Source organism: Pholcus phalangioides, unplaced genomic scaffold (genome assembly GCF_987345545.1).
Source record: "Pholcus phalangioides strain wild (caught in Gottingen) unplaced genomic scaffold, Ppha-v1.0 ptg000014l_1, whole genome shotgun sequence".
NCBI classification, from domain to species: Eukaryota; Metazoa; Arthropoda; class Arachnida; order Araneae; family Pholcidae; genus Pholcus; species Pholcus phalangioides.
This window is the reverse complement of record NW_028301607.1, coordinates 9,550,325-9,566,131: the sequence shown is the minus strand read 5'-3', so window position 1 is coordinate 9,566,131 and position 15,807 is coordinate 9,550,325. Positions and strand designations below refer to the sequence as shown.

At 35.3% G+C, this 15,807-nt stretch overlaps 1 protein-coding gene and 1 long non-coding RNA gene across 2 annotated transcripts in view; one reads left to right on the top strand and one right to left on the bottom strand.

Moving 5' to 3' along the window:
- The window catches only part of LOC149078110 (pleckstrin homology domain-containing family M member 2-like), a 25,597-nt gene extending 19,015 nt beyond the window's left edge, over positions 1 to 6,582 (top strand). The window contains exons 13-16 of the mRNA XM_089241702.1: positions 4 to 169; positions 1,154 to 1,324; positions 1,848 to 1,967; positions 6,308 to 6,582. Of these exons, the coding sequence (XP_089097828.1) occupies positions 4 to 169; positions 1,154 to 1,324; positions 1,848 to 1,967; positions 6,308 to 6,439 (589 nt within the window). The 3' untranslated portion in view covers positions 6,440 to 6,582. The remainder of the gene's footprint in view (positions 1 to 3; positions 170 to 1,153; positions 1,325 to 1,847; positions 1,968 to 6,307) is intronic.
- LOC149078109 (uncharacterized) lies at positions 24 to 15,807 on the bottom strand. The gene is made up of 4 exons (XR_016193903.1): positions 15,742 to 15,807; positions 14,109 to 14,250; positions 1,125 to 1,387; positions 24 to 157 (listed from the first exon to the last, which is right to left on the bottom strand). It is a non-coding gene; the product is annotated as an uncharacterized LOC149078109 (long non-coding RNA).

Genomic DNA, 15,807 nt, shown 5'->3' with positions numbered 1-15,807 from the left:
CAGTGCTACAGGCTGCAAAGGCTGCCGCAGAGTAGATATACCAAAGAGGCCTTATGTGTTTGAAGTGATCCTTTCTAGCTGTGATGTCCTGCAACTTGCGGCTCCTGATGACTATGAAGCATCATTGTGGCAAGAAGCCCTCCTCCACTCTGTAGGACTAGGTGGTCGTGTGAGTAAGATAGAAAAGAAAAATTTCATTAATGCATAATATTTAACATTTGCTTGAATTATGTAGAAAATTTATTTTTGAAATTTAAGTTCTAAAATAGCTATATCCACTTCTTTACAATCAACACTTTGTTAGGAAGCGAAATCTTTAAATAATAGAAAAAGCATGTTTTGGATCATATCTTATAATGTACAATATTAGCAATGTTATCTCACTGCTTGTCTGAAACCTACCACCAGGAGCAGAGCACAATTTTTTGCAACTAACCTTGTTCTTACTGTTTTATTTTCATCTCAGATTAAACATTGTGTGTGATTCTATTTCTGAAATTAAAGTAGACTCTCGATAACTCGGCCGCGTGTTAATCTGGCCCATCCAGTAATTCAGCATTTTTAGGCAGGGTTTTCTTCAAGCATAGAAGAGTAAAACATGTCACTGTATGTCTGTGCACAGAAGTTTATATTATTAAAATGGGCTTTTTCAATAGACTTTCAGTAATCCAGCACATCCAGGTCTGATGTGTGCCAGATTAGCGAGAGTACTGTAGTTGAACTGTACATGAACCAAAATATATTCCAACTGTTATTGCAATGATATAGCTGACAAACATCCATGCTTTATCAAATAATGTGTTGTATACACGTATTTATGGCTTTATCTAGATATAATAGGCACTGGAAAAGTATACTACACAATACAAACATTTGACCATGGTTCATGAATGGTCAAACATGATGAATGGTTTTCATTGATTTTTAATAACTGTTGAATTGAGATTTTTTCATTGAGTGAGACATTATAATCTCTCTCAATTTGTTCCATGTGGTGGTATTCAGGGTTTCTAAAGAATTTTGAAAATGACAAACTCCATGCCAAATTATAGAATTATCCTTGCACTTTTTAAAAACATGAATGAGAGTTGTAAACATTACATAATTTTAAAAATACTTCTCACTTAATTTGTTTTTTCCCCTTCCACTACAGCTGGTAGATTCAGATGACATTGGGCCAGCTCCGTGTTGTATGGTGGTCACAGATGACCATGTGATCGCAGTTAAGGAAGTGCCTGGCAGTGTTAAAACATTAGGTTCAGCGGATATCATTGATCTGGTCGCTATACACAGAGACCCTTCATTGCTGAATTGCATCTTGATGGTGAGCTTCCATTTCCATCTTTTGATTTTTCCAGAATTCCAAAAATAAGTAGTTCAAAAATTTCTGAAATTATTAAGGCATGAAAATGGATCTTTGAAATTCTACAGTATTTTGACATTCACTGAAAATCGTTATTATTTACTCAACCTATCAATTTATTTCTGAATCTTTTCCTTGATTATTAAGAATTTTGCAAAATAGACACTTGAACTGGTTCAATTACCAGTGTTTCAATTGTTATAAAGTCCCAATCGTACCTAATCTTAACGGATCTTATGCAATGAGTTATCAGGGTTTCAATGAAGAAAATTTGTTTTTTTAGTTTGAATTACAACCATCATATATCCCAATAATTTTTTTTTCACATTTTACTTAGTGATGCATATGCAAGTAGACTCAAGTATGAAATTTGAATGTCTATGTTATAATATAGTTATGTGGTGTAGTATATGTTTTTTGATATTCAGAAGTTGTTTGTATTTTTCCTGATAACTAATGTGTTTGAAAATGGTGTTTTAATCAGGAGTTTGGAATAGCAGATGCATCGAAAAGCTGTGGTGACTGGGTAATTGCATTTGAAACAGATGAAGAATGTGAAAAATTTGTAGATATTATCAGATGGAGGGTCACATGTTTACTGAGGGTAAGTTTTGTTTTCTAAATCATGTGCATGATCCAGTGAAGTATTATAGAAACAGAGATAAAATGTTACTCTGTGTTATGCAAGGTACAGATTATACTGGATATGATGCAGAGATTAATTCTTTTTTTGATGGAAACACAGAATGTAATACAACAGTGGTTCGATTCACCATAGAGGCATGCAGAATTTTCCATCCAAAAATTCATTTTTGCCTTGCATCAAGTTACCTATTATACAGTAAAATAGCTTTTTTTGGTTATTCTTAAGCAATTATAACATCAGTAGGAAAGCAGTTCAGGAGTTGACCAGACTGAACATTAAAATAACAATAATAAAAACACTTGTAAATTGTATGCACAGTGGATGGAACTTTTACAACTTGAGCTTTCATTTCAACATCTCAAAGTAATTTTGATTGTCTATGTAATAAAAAAGTGGAAATCATATGTAATGATGCTACCCTGTATAACAATAATAGCTCTTGATCTACACTGAAGAGCCAAAAAAAACTGGTGCACCTGCCTAATATCATGTAGGGCCCCCGCGAGCCCGCAGAAGTGCCTCAACACGACGTGGCATGGACTCGACTAATGTCTGAAGTAGTGCTGGAGATAATTGACACCATGAATCCTGCAGGGCTGTTCCATAAATCCGTAGGAGTAAGAGGGCGGGGTGGAGATCTCTTCTGAACAGCACGTTGCAAAGCATCCCAGATATGTTCAATAATGCTCATGTCTGGGGATTTAGGTGGCCAGCAGAAGTGTCTAAAGTCAGAAGAGTGTTCCTGGAGCCACTTTGTAGCAATTCTGGACGTGTGGGGTGTCGCATTGTCCTGCTGAAATTGTCCAAGTCCGTCGGAATGCACAATGGACATGAATGGGTGCAGGTGATCAGACAGGATGCTTACGTACCTGTCAGAGTCGTATCTAGACGTATCAGGGGTCCCATATCATGCCAACTGCACACGCCCCATACCATCACAGAGCCTCCACCAGCTTGAACAGTCCCTGTTGACATGTAGGGTCCATGGATTCATGAGGTTGTCTCCATACCCGTACACGTCCATCAGCTCGAAGCAATTGGAACTGAGACTCGTCAGACCAGGCAACGTGTTTCCTGTACTCAACAGTCCAATGTCGGTGTTGCCGGGCCCAGGCGAGGCGTAAAGCTTTGTGTCGTGCAGTCATCAAGGGTACACGAGTGGGCCTTCGGCTCCGAAAGCCCATATCGAGGATGTTTCGTTGAATGGTTCGCACGCTGATACTTGTCGATGGCCCAGCATTGAAATCTACAGCAATTTGCGGAAGGGTTGCACGTCTGTCATGTTTAATGATTCTTGTTGGTCCCGTTCTTGCATGATCTTTTTCCGGCCGCAGTGATGTTGTAGATTTAATTTTTTACCGGATTCTTGATATTCACGGTACACTCGTGAAATGGTCGTACGTGAAAATCCAAATTTCATTGCTACCTCGGAGATGCTATGTCCCATCTATCATGTGCAGACTACAACACCACGGTCAAACTCACTTAAATCTCGATAACCTGCCATTGTAGCAGCAGTAACCGATCTAACAAATATGCCAGACACTTGTTGTGTTATATAGGCGTTGCCGACCGCAGCCCCATACTCTGATTGGTTCCATATCTCTTTATTTGCATACGCATGGCTGTACCAGTTTTTTTGGCTCTTCAGTTTACTTTCCATAGTGTTAATATATATTTTACCTATAATGAGATAACTCCTATATAAAGATACACTTTTCCACTCCCTTCAGTATTATTATCATATAGGCAATTTATTGTTTGTAGACCAAAGTTCTAAAACTTTGATATTTCAAAACTCTGGAAAATTTTAAAACGTAATTAAATTTTTCAAAATAATTTCATTAGTGTTTCATCTTTGGCTTAAATACTACAGCAAGCCATGTGCATTCCTACTTCTCAGATTTCAGAGTTTAAGCTTGTTTTTATTTTTTGCATTGAATTTATACCTGCCAAATAAACTAAAAGTTGCAACCAAACTGATGCTTGCTTTCTTCTGCAACCAAAACAGAAAAAGAAAAAAAACGAAATCACCCCACCATTTCATTTGCAACAACAGAATGTGTGAATGCCAAAACTGCCAGCAGACATATTCTGTTGCTGAGATCTCGTCCAACCCAGCAAGCCAAAAAAATACAAAATACAAACATATATACTGTGTATACAAACATACAAAAGTATAACTATATTTTTTCCTGCAAATTGGTTACTGTAGTGATTAATATATTTTTACTGTGACAACAGATCAGATGGGGTTAGAGAATGTTCCAAAGTTTCGTTAGAAGAATGAATGTGCTATTTTATTACAAGTACTTAGAGCTGTGGTGCGCAAACTTTTGACGCATAATACCCTCCTTTAACCAAATGTTTTGGCAACCCCTACATAGGCTGACCATATGTCCTGGAAAACCAGAAAATCCCAAATTTTTGCTAGTAAACATGTTTTCCCGAAAATCCTTTTCAGAATACTTGCTTTGTTTTTAATTAGACTATATTGACCTCCAAAGATATTCAATTTTTTTTTTTGATATATAAATATTTACTTTGTTTTTTTTTATGTACTTATGCAAGTGACCGATCCCTTATGTGACTTGTCCCTTATGCAAGATGAAAGTATAGTCAGGTGTATCCTCTTTAATTTTTATATACTGGGTGATTAAGAAAGAATCATCTGATTTCAAAATGATTCTACGCTTGAAATCGACCATTAAAAAAAATTGTTCATAAAATGTAGACACATTTTCCCCCCATATATTCACATATCATTCTATTCTGCATTGTTAATTTTTAAGAAATATACAATTTTGAAATCTGGTTATTCTCTCCAATGCACCATGTAAAAGTACTAACTTGATATCGTCCGCCGCATGCCAAAAGCACGAATGTACAAACGTTCTTTTTTTACAGCTGTTTGGATGCCTTGTTTTGCTATCTAAGTTGCCTTAAACGCGAATGTAACACACGTGTTTCACACACACACAATACACACAGTAATACCCTTATTGAAACATGTTACAAAACATTTTAGGAAAATAACTTCCATAGAGTAACTAGTCAAATGTCATTTTTCACGTTCCTTTTTTCTGCAAGAACATTGCACATTCATGATTCTGTCATAACAGAGCTGATATATTGATTATTGTACAAGTAGAATTTGATACATGGTAATTAGGTCAGCTGAATAAAGGCATTGACATACTTTTAAATGAAAATGAATTTATTTGGAAATTTTTATTTTGGAAAATCTCTCGCGACCCCCCCCCAGTGGGATCGTGACCCACGGTTTGCTCACCACTGATTCAGATGGTCACATGTCATCTTTCATGCATCATATACATAAATACATAGGAATTCTCTCGTATAATGTTACAAAATGTTCACTGGAGCGAGTTGTCTCGCTTAACACATTGTAGGTGAACAAATGAGACTGGTTGGTGTTGTTAATTTCTGGACTGGAAACCAGCAACTGTTGATTGGGTTGAGGTCACTTTGCTGTGGTGGATCAGATGAAAATATAAATATTGTGTGTGGGGGGATATATGCAATTAAAAATCACCCATGCCACTCACTTAGCACCTTCATTTGGTGAGCATTATACAAAATATGAGTAAGCACATGTGTTGTGTACATGAAATGCATGGAGAATTGAAAGAGAAAGAAAGGAAAATGCATACACAAATATGCATGTATATACAGAAGATCTCTCTCACACAACACTTCAAAAAAAAAGTAAAAAACATTAAAAGAAACATTGTAAGTGGGAAAATGTTTTAAAGGGGATATCTCGATGAGTATCAGTAAAAGTTGGGACTATGAAAGTAAGTTTTACTAATTGAAAAACTATTCTAAAAGAGCAAACATTTTAAGCGGATCAACCGTACATACATATGCATCTACTTTTGCAACAGCCCAATATTACAGGTATTTATTTTTCATCGACAACTAAAATAACAGCAAATCACCTCAATGATGATAGAGTGGAGTTGCAGGCCACCAGAAATGAAATAATGAGGATAAAAATCATCTGCCGAGTAAGAAAAGGAAAAAAGTTTGTGCCATGACAAAACATATATATATCCCATTAGATTTCAACCAAGAGGGGCATTGAGACAAAAAGTTGATTTTAATTTTTTTTTTTTTTTTCCTTTCGTAAAGGTTTCTAATGTCTGTTATAACACATGTTAATTTTTTTCTTTTTGGCTGATTTAATTGTTTATTCAGTTATTAATGTTATTCATTTGTGCTTGTGTGCTGTAACATTATTATTAATATACCATTTACTTTTTTTTCTATCACAGGTTGATCTGCAGGTGAACCCAATGAAAAACTTGTCATTACTGAAGAAGTTGCATTTAGTTTCAGATGACATTCACAAGGCAAAAGCTAAATTAAGAGAACTCTGCTATGAAGAAACCCAAAGTTTAGTCTGAACCTGTGTCCACTACCCTCCCCTCCATCTTAAAAAAAAACCAATATTCTAGTTCTGAAGTAATATATATACATGCATATATAGATGTATGAAACTGATCAACATTAAATGAGAAAAAACAAAAACAGGATCATATTATCACTTGAAACCCTGGTTCTAATATTTTATATTTGATTTTTCCCACTCCTTCAGTGAAATTATGCTGTGCTTCCATATTGTGATTCCAGGTATTTTTTTGCTTAAAAAAATTCAAGTATTATTCACAACCATACTCATGTATCATTGGATAACATGCTTTGTGCCTCAACTGACGCAGCTCTGTGGTGTGCAGCTGCGTTATATTTACATGTATATGGCTGTATATAATTGTACTACACCAAAGTTCCTTCTGTTTTTGTATTTGATAGGTTTAATTGTGAAAGTTTAATTACGTTGTGAAATTGAAATAAGTGAATTGCTGAGTGAAATTTGATGGTTATATGCAGTCATGTGCTACGTTACCCTGTAGTCTAAGGGCATTATAAAATATTTGTGACAGTCATTAACAGTACAGGGTGTTCAAAAGTTGAGGACATCATTTTTATGACGCGTAAAAAAGTATTTATCTCTAAAATCTGCATATGCATGTAGCTATTATTCATATATGTATGAAAATAACTACAGTAGAGTCCCAATAACTCATGGTGACTTGGACAGAGATCTCTTCAAATAACTGACACTTCAGTTATTTGAATACTCAAATTCATGTGTACACTGTCTTTTGATTTTAAAATTTTGATTTTTATTCAAAAATTGTAGACATTAATACATGTGTTGAGAAAGATGCCCTCTCCACTTGTTAATACAATATGTACCGAAAACTGGCTGTTTGTGTGAAGGTGCTGATTTTGGAAAGACGCTCCTAGGAAGAAATATTCTGTTTCTATAGTGTAGTGATAGCACACTCATCCTCAATGCGAGAGGGCATGGGGTCAAGTCCCTGTAGAAGCAAAGGTGAATTTTTCCTGGCAGTATCAATATTTTAACATAAACAGCCAGTTTTCAGTATATCTTGTGGACTTTGTTTTGATATAAAAGTCAGCAGCTAAATCAAAGCAAAGCAGGCTTAGTATGAAAACTTTAAGGTTTCTTCACATCAATGAGGTATCACTGGATCTATTTGTAGACACCATCAAATGTTTCAATCATGCAGTTTTTGATGTATAAGCGTTAAAAGTAAGATCCGATTTCTTCACCTCTGGAACTTTTCATTTGTATACATACATAAGATTTGTGTTCAAATAGTGGCTGAGTAAGAAGCAGATATTTATACTGCTACATTCAAAAAGTTCCGAAACTTATTTTATTACAGAAGAATGAATACAGATAGAACCTGTTTCTTTTGTGTTTCCTTCAAAGAAATTACCCTGCGCACTTATGCATTTTCTCCATTGTTTACACATAGATGTAAATGCGGATTGCAAGCCTGCTTTTGTTACTTCCTGCAGTGCCTTCATCCCTGCTCACTGCACTTCTTCAGTACCCGAGAATTGTTGCCTTTGAAGCAAATTCTTTATCCAAGGAAGAGAAGGAAAAAGTCATGGGGGTGAGATCAAGGGAATAAGCGGATTGTAGTAGTGTCAGAATGTTATGTTTTAACAGGTAATCTGACACCAAGAGCCATCTGTGAGTGTTTAAACATCTCCACGATTTGGTAAGATGCAAGCGACCAGATCTTGGCAGGCCAAGTCATAGGTTCTCCGCATAGGCGGAGATAGATTTGGAAGTCTGGGGGGCATCATGATGTCAATTCATATACAGTCGAATACCGTTATAGCAAAAATCTTGTTTTAACTCTTTAACGCCCAGATAGAAAACCTGGGAGGGTCATGAAAATACCAAGTTTTTTGTGTTCGAAGTGGACTCGTCCAAATTTCGGCCACTTTCCCTCTCCCCACCCTTTCTCCATGCCACCCTTTGCATTGACATTAACCCTTTGATTTCAATGGATTTTCGGGAGATAATTTGTCTATACTGAAAACACCCCTTTCCTCACAGTATTATCTCTTTGTAAACTGCATTGAGTACCCTTAGTCCATTCTCAAGGAACATTCTAGTACATCAGCTTTTAAAATCCCATTGATAGGGCGTTGCAGTTGTCTTTTCCGTTCCCGCCTCTGACAAGTGCTTTCATCTTCTTCCCCGTTGGTGACAAAAGCCCACCAAAACATACCCATACCCCCTAGTTGGGCCGACTTGAGGCGGTTATGGGCATTAACCTACTCGGCCGACTTCGGGCGATCTGGGCATTATAGAGTTAATGAACACTTTTCTAATCCCCCAAATAAGTTTGCGTAGTAACAATGTAGGTAACCTGGAATTCCTTTATAACAAAATTTTGTTTTAACGAAGTGATTCCTCCGGTCTCTTGGCGTTCGTTATAACGGGATTCGACTGTATATACACACATATATATTAGATTAGTCGATTCCACCTTTGATATGCTGGGGGGGGGGGCACACCCACTTACCATATATCTGCCCAGGGTTCTCCAATTATGATAAAGGACTGGCTCAGGGGTTTCTCCTGGTGTCAGATTATCTGTTGAAACATCACATTCTAAAAATATCAAAATATCACATCCATATTAATTTATAGGGTCTGGCAGATTTTTTTTTTTCAAACACCTAAACTTTTATTTCAAGAAAAATATTTAAACGAAAGATAAAACCCATTTTCTTTTCACAATGTTTCTGCCAGTAACGCATAGAAAAGACTGTTGCAACTAGTCTAGATGAGTTTGAAATGTGCCCTGTAGCAGCAAGCACACTCAAAGTACATTTTAGTAGCCATTGTATATCTAATTATAACCTCATATTTTAATGGTTTTATCAGTCACGTTTGGGTGTTGAGAGAAATACTTGTCTCACACGTTAAAAAAATAACACTTGTTTCTAAGGCACAGTTTGACAGATATCTATTGTTTGTTAAAGCTTTTTTCTTTGAAATATATTTTATGATTTTCACGGAATATTCATGCATTTTTGTACTGATTGAAACCCCCAGTTTCACATATTTAATACTCATATATTTGGACATTGATTTTTTTTTTTCATGTTACGCTGTTCATGTTTCACAATTATTTATTAGTCGTAATCAGTTTAGCTGTGGGTTTGGTTGGTTTCTGTGTGTCGTTTGTAAGAATGCTTTATCTAATTGATTTTGTGGTTGTTTTGGTTTTTTTATACACTATTTAATGTTTATAAGAGATGTATGAATATTTGTTTGCTGATTTTCTAGCATTTGTGATTGTGAGTTGTTTGATAGTTGATTGCTCAGTTTAATTCGCATAGATTAGTCAAATTCGTTGCGATAATGTGATTTTCCATATTGTATGTAAATCGGGATTTCTATAATCAAAAATAGTTTATTTTTCAAATTGTATCCCTGATTTACTTTTGCACAATGAGATCTGGTCGATGTTACAAGGTAATTAATTTTTTATTAGTCTCACGACTTATATTAAAATTGTTTCATGTTAACGCTACAGAAATATGAATATCCACAGAAACTCTGGCACAATATAATAAAGTTTAAGGTCTCTATCGTATAGTCAGTTCGAAGTCCATCTGCCATAGCGTTTCATGTGGAAAAAAAAAGAGCTTCTCGATCATTTCCCTGCATGAAGTTGAGATTGTGTGAAATATGTCCCAGCCAGAGTTTGGTTTGAAAACAGACTCAAATCATTTCACATTCAAATTCATTTGGCCAATCCTGTAGCTTTATTTAGTTTCCCTGTGATATTTTCTAGATATTTGTTTGAATGATATTTTTCTCGCTGACGCTTCCAAAGTGCTTTGTATGAATGTTTTCTAATAACTGCTATATGTGTGTTGGATTCAATAACGTCTGGATTCGTATCTAAAATGACTTCCAATTCAGCTTTAATTTTTTTTTTTTTTTTTTTTGTCGATTTCTTTGTGAAAATTTATTATCTCCTCCACCCCCTTCCTCTAAAGAGCAACTATTTGTTTCATAAAAATTGTTTTGTAAAATTTTATTGTTTCATGAAGGGGCTTTGCGAGGAAAATGTGCGCTTGAAATCAAAATAAAAGTATATATATATTATAGAATATACATAGCTGTATGTTATGTAATATTTGCCAATGTGTAAATACACGGAGAGAGTAATTTACCTCCTCGCTGGCTTGATAGCGGAATACATGCATATATGTGAGCGTCAAATATTTTATGTGTCACTTTGAATGCTGAAGATGTATCAATGTGATAAAATAAAATGTACGTTTTGTTCTATAATTTTCTTTGTAGTGTGGTGCTTGGTGTTATATATACTTTACATAATGCAGTGAAAATCCTATACATTGATTTGCCATTTTATTATGACCACCTGAAAGTTTTAAGCAAATAAGTTATGGTGTCAGAAATGTTCTGTAATTTCAGGCATGTAAACTTAATAATTGAACTTGTACCTTCCGGTGCAGATTCTGTCATGAATGTTTTTAGACCTTCAAAAATTAAACATGAAAAAAATTGTTTCATTGTTGTATTGTATAGTGAAATTCTTGTATGCATATTCATGAAAATCGTGTGTATAATCAAGATATAAATTTTTCTTATAAAAATCCCAATTTTTCATCGCAAGTTCTTTGTTTATAACATGCAGAGTTTACAATCAATTTTTGTGAAACTTACAGAAAATTTGACACCATCAATGAAATGCATTATAAACAAATTTAAAATGTAAAAATTCAGTATTCGATGAGATATAAGCGTTTTTTAGTTACGCATGTGTGAGAAATATTGATTTCATTTTTTCATAATGTGATTGCCGGGTTTTTAGTGCAACTTATAAAAATAGTTTAATGTCGTAAAAAATGGGCAAACATTTTCCACAAACTGGTATTTCGATTACTTTGTCATTTGATTATTTTGAAAATAAACTCTAACCCCCCCCCCCTCCCTCAGTATTGTGCAAATTACATGTGTCTGATGCTATGTGAGAATTGTTTGGGCATAACATGCATGTATGATGTCAAAATGAACTGAAGCAGATAATCAAATGGCAGAAAGTAACCATAGTAAAGTAGTCTGTGATATGCCTTATCATCCAGCATTATCATGAATTATCAATCTTTTTGTAGAGGTGCATGCGTTAGCTTGGTCTTCAACTATAAAGTGAAGATCGTCACGATTCTTGTTATAGACCCTCCACACCTAACCTTCCCGCTGGTCGGATGTTGCTAGCACGTTTTGTATAACTACAACCTAAAATGTTTTTCACTTGTTAATTGTCATTTAATAAATAGCTGAGTTCGAGCCTTGATTTTTATCTCCTGAATTTCCTCAAGTACGTAAAACAACCTTATGAGAATATGGAGTCTTGCCGGAGTGGGAGTTTGCAGTATTCCACCCGCTCCCCCGCTCTTTGTTACTCAGCTACCTTCAGCAAACACCAACTCTGGCCATATCTCTATATTTCAATTTGCTGCCACTAATGAAATGAAGGCGCTGTCTATCAGTGGTCGCCTCAAGTTTGTTTGGGAAAATATCCTATCTATATCTTCCCTTGGGTTCAAACCCAGGACCGTGACAGCCACCTTCAAGGTGGTAGACGAACATCTTACCACCACGCCACTCGGGCAATTGTTGCTCCCTTTTATAGGGAGGGGAATAGAACTCTGGTCTCCCGCATGACAGGCGGGGATATATACTTACAAATTATACTACCGTATTCTGTATCACCAATATTTTTATGAACTTTCACGACATTCTACTGGAATTTTTATAACTTGCTCTATTCATCTGGTAACCAAATTAAGAAAAAATGAAATTGATATTTCCTGTGCATGCGTAAGTAAAAGTCACTTGCTTAAAATGCTGATATCTCATTAAATACTGAATTGTTATTTTAAATTTCTTCATATTATGCCTTATGTTTAGTGTCAAATTTTCTGTAATTGGATGAAAACTCCACATGTTATAAACAAGAAACGTGCGATGAAAATTGCAATTTTTATAAGCAACGTTTATATCTTTGTGAATATGCATGATATTTTCATGAAAAAGCATACAAATGTTGAAAACAGTAAAATATTCGGTAAATATTACTAACCATTTGCAACTTTTTACGATATAGGATTGATAATCCTATATCCTTTTTTTCTTTTCAAAAGTTTTTGTTGGTCCCCTAAAAACATTTGTGATTGAATCTGCACTGGACAGTGAGAGTTCAAGTATTATGTTTACATGCCCAAAGTTACAGAATACTGTGTGATGCCATAGCTCATTTCCTTAAAACTGTCAGGCGGTGATAATAAAGTGGCCACTCTATGTATAATGATACCCTCTAACAGTGTTTCCAAACATTTTGAAGTTTGCAGTACCCTCGGGAATAACATTAAAAAGTTGGGGCACCCTTCCTTTGAATACAGAACAGTTTACTACAACAAAAATCACTGAGTAACAATGCATCATTAAAGTTTCGTTTGAATGGCCATTAATATGAAACTTGTTACTGATGCTTAGAGCACAAATACGTGAAATCAGGTCTTACAGTTGGCAACGAAACACGTAAATTGTCCTCGAGATCTTGCAGTCTATTTCTCTGACGCACAGAATTTCGCTTTCTGTGCTGAACGACTAAATGGCATGCTACCTTATGCAATATAGGGAATTTTTAGAGGGGGGGCGGGCAACAGACAGGCCCGTCATTTAGGAGGGGGAGCATTGCCACCCCTGCCATTTGAAAATACATTAAAAATGGTATATATATATATACACAAATACATATACATACATTGAGTACATGTGCTTTGCTTCCTTCCCCTGGAAAAAGTTGAAATGACAGCCCTGGCACCAGAGCAGTGAAGGACCAAAAAATTTATCTTTGTAAGCATAGGAGTGAATGATCAAAAGATTGACCAGAAAAATGTGAAAGCGAGTGAGTAGGCCACCAGAAGCCCGTAGTATAGTCCTCAAATTATCATAGACATAAATTATACGTATAAACGATATTTAATGCAAGGAAGAAGGGGAAGGAGTCCCAAAAAATTTTTACTCGTTCCCAAACTAAATGACTCTGAACAGGGACGTTTGCTGGTAATTAATTAAAATATATATATATATATATGAGAACAGTACTTTTTTGCAAACACTAAGGGTAAACCGGAGCAGGTGCCCCAAAAATTTCCTGAGGACCCCCACTAAAATAAGTTGAAAAAAAATCTATTAATTCAATAATTTTGGTGGCATTAATTTGGTTCGGGCCCCATTATAGGAGACTTTCCATGATGTTACTGACTTTTTTTTTTGTTTCGATAATGTTTAATTGATCATTTTTGTCGCACCATGGTCATTTTCTGCACACAAGGGCTAATTAGACCAGGACCGACAATTTATTGCCGATTCCGAATGGCAGGCTTGTTTTTATACTCATCAAGAGGTTGGTGTGCTAACGCTCCCTGCGGTAGCAATTTTTCACTGCGGTCAAGTCACCGTTTTTGTTGTACCCGTGTCAGGAAAGTTTTCTGACAAGGATGAACCGGGTAGCGAACTTGCGACACCTCTAAACATCCTTTGGTACTTGAGGCGAGTATCTTATCGACCTGGGCTACCGCACCCAATGTTTAATTGTATCACATGAAATCAAATAGTGGAAATTCTCATTTCACCTGTGCTCTGCTTCATTTCTAGGTTTTTTGTTTTTGACAGCTCCTTATACTTCGAAGACAGAACTGAGCTTGCCATTCAGTTCAGTTTGTTTCTTTTCTCATATGGAGCTGTTGTGAACGAAAACTTCCAAACAAACACAAGCTGTGTGAGATTATAAAGGAAAATGGCATAAGACTTAGGTGAGTCTGTTTAAATTATTTTTCTAAAAAATATATGATCAAATGACTTGTGAGCTCTTGAAATGGAAACTTTGAACTCTTACGAACATGCAATGTTAAAATATATTAATTATTTTCCTCTGATTAGCTATGAAAGCTTTTTATTTCTTGCATGTTATCTGTTTACTCGTATTTATCCCAGTAGCCATGCTTTTGATTCATGCATTAAATCCATGAATCACTAGAATCCACCACGGTGATGTGTTTGTGCCTGATTGTAAACGCTTTCACTATGCCCGAAATACTTTCATTATCTCTATCACAGTGAATGGGATCTGACGTGATCGGATTCTACTGCATTTTCTCCTCTTTCTATCAGTTAAGGTTCTTTGATGGAATCAAGTAAATTATGAAACTTTGTCACATTTTTTCGAGTCATATTTGTGAAGAAAACACCTGAAAACAAAAAATATAATATATACTAAAGTGAAAACTAATCGCAACTTTGCTTAGGCACTAGGCTGGGATCTTTTGTGGGCCATCGGTCACACTTTTCACTTTTCACAGCCCCTTCTATGGTTGATTCTATGGAAAAAAAAAAACAAAAAATGATGAGAAATATCCCGGCCCTGTCAGCCCCACCGCCAGGGCATCTTCTACCCATGGCTCGTGGGCTAAATGTGGCCCTCTGAGCTTTTCGCAGAGGCCCGCCAACCATTTCTACAAATTAGCTACTTTATATAGAAAAAAGATTAAATTTAAAAGAAAAATCATTAGAAAAAAGCTCTGACCGCTGAAATCTGTACTGTTGTATTTAGAACTACAAGATGCTTTCCAGGATCAACAGTAATGCTGTGCATTTGAAACATTAAAGGGGTGGTCGGGGGAACCTTATTTTATATAGGCTACATATTTTGAGAGGCCAAACTCGACATATAAAAAAGTATACAAAATTACAGAATTTATGAAAAACGTCTTAATAAAAGAAATCCAATTATTATTGAAATAATAATTTTAGAATTATAAATGAAAAAAATAATCATAGAATTACTGAAATCAATAATTGCAAAAAAACTACTGGCAGAAATCAGAATTATTGGGAATAACTTTGGAATTGTCAAGAGTAATTTCAGAATTGTTAAAAGTAATAATTTATGAAAAATTTAATAATTTCAGAATTATCGAAACAAATTTGGTTTAATAAAAGAAATAATTATTAAAAAGAGTTAATTAGTGAAAGGAAGTTATTCGAAAATTAATAAAAATTCAAATTTAATGAAATATATTTAGAGCAATTAGGCGAAACGCACGTGAACGGATAGCATGAGAAATAAAAAGCTTTCATAGCTAATTAGAGGAAAATTATTAATATATTTTTAACATTGCATGTTCATAAGAGTTTGAAGTTCCCATTTCAAGAGCTCACAAGTCTTATTTGATCATATTTTTTTAGCAAAATAATTTAAACACTTACCTACGTCCTATGGCGTTTCCTTTATAATCTCACGCAGCTCGTGCCTCGATGAGCTCGTGTTTGTTT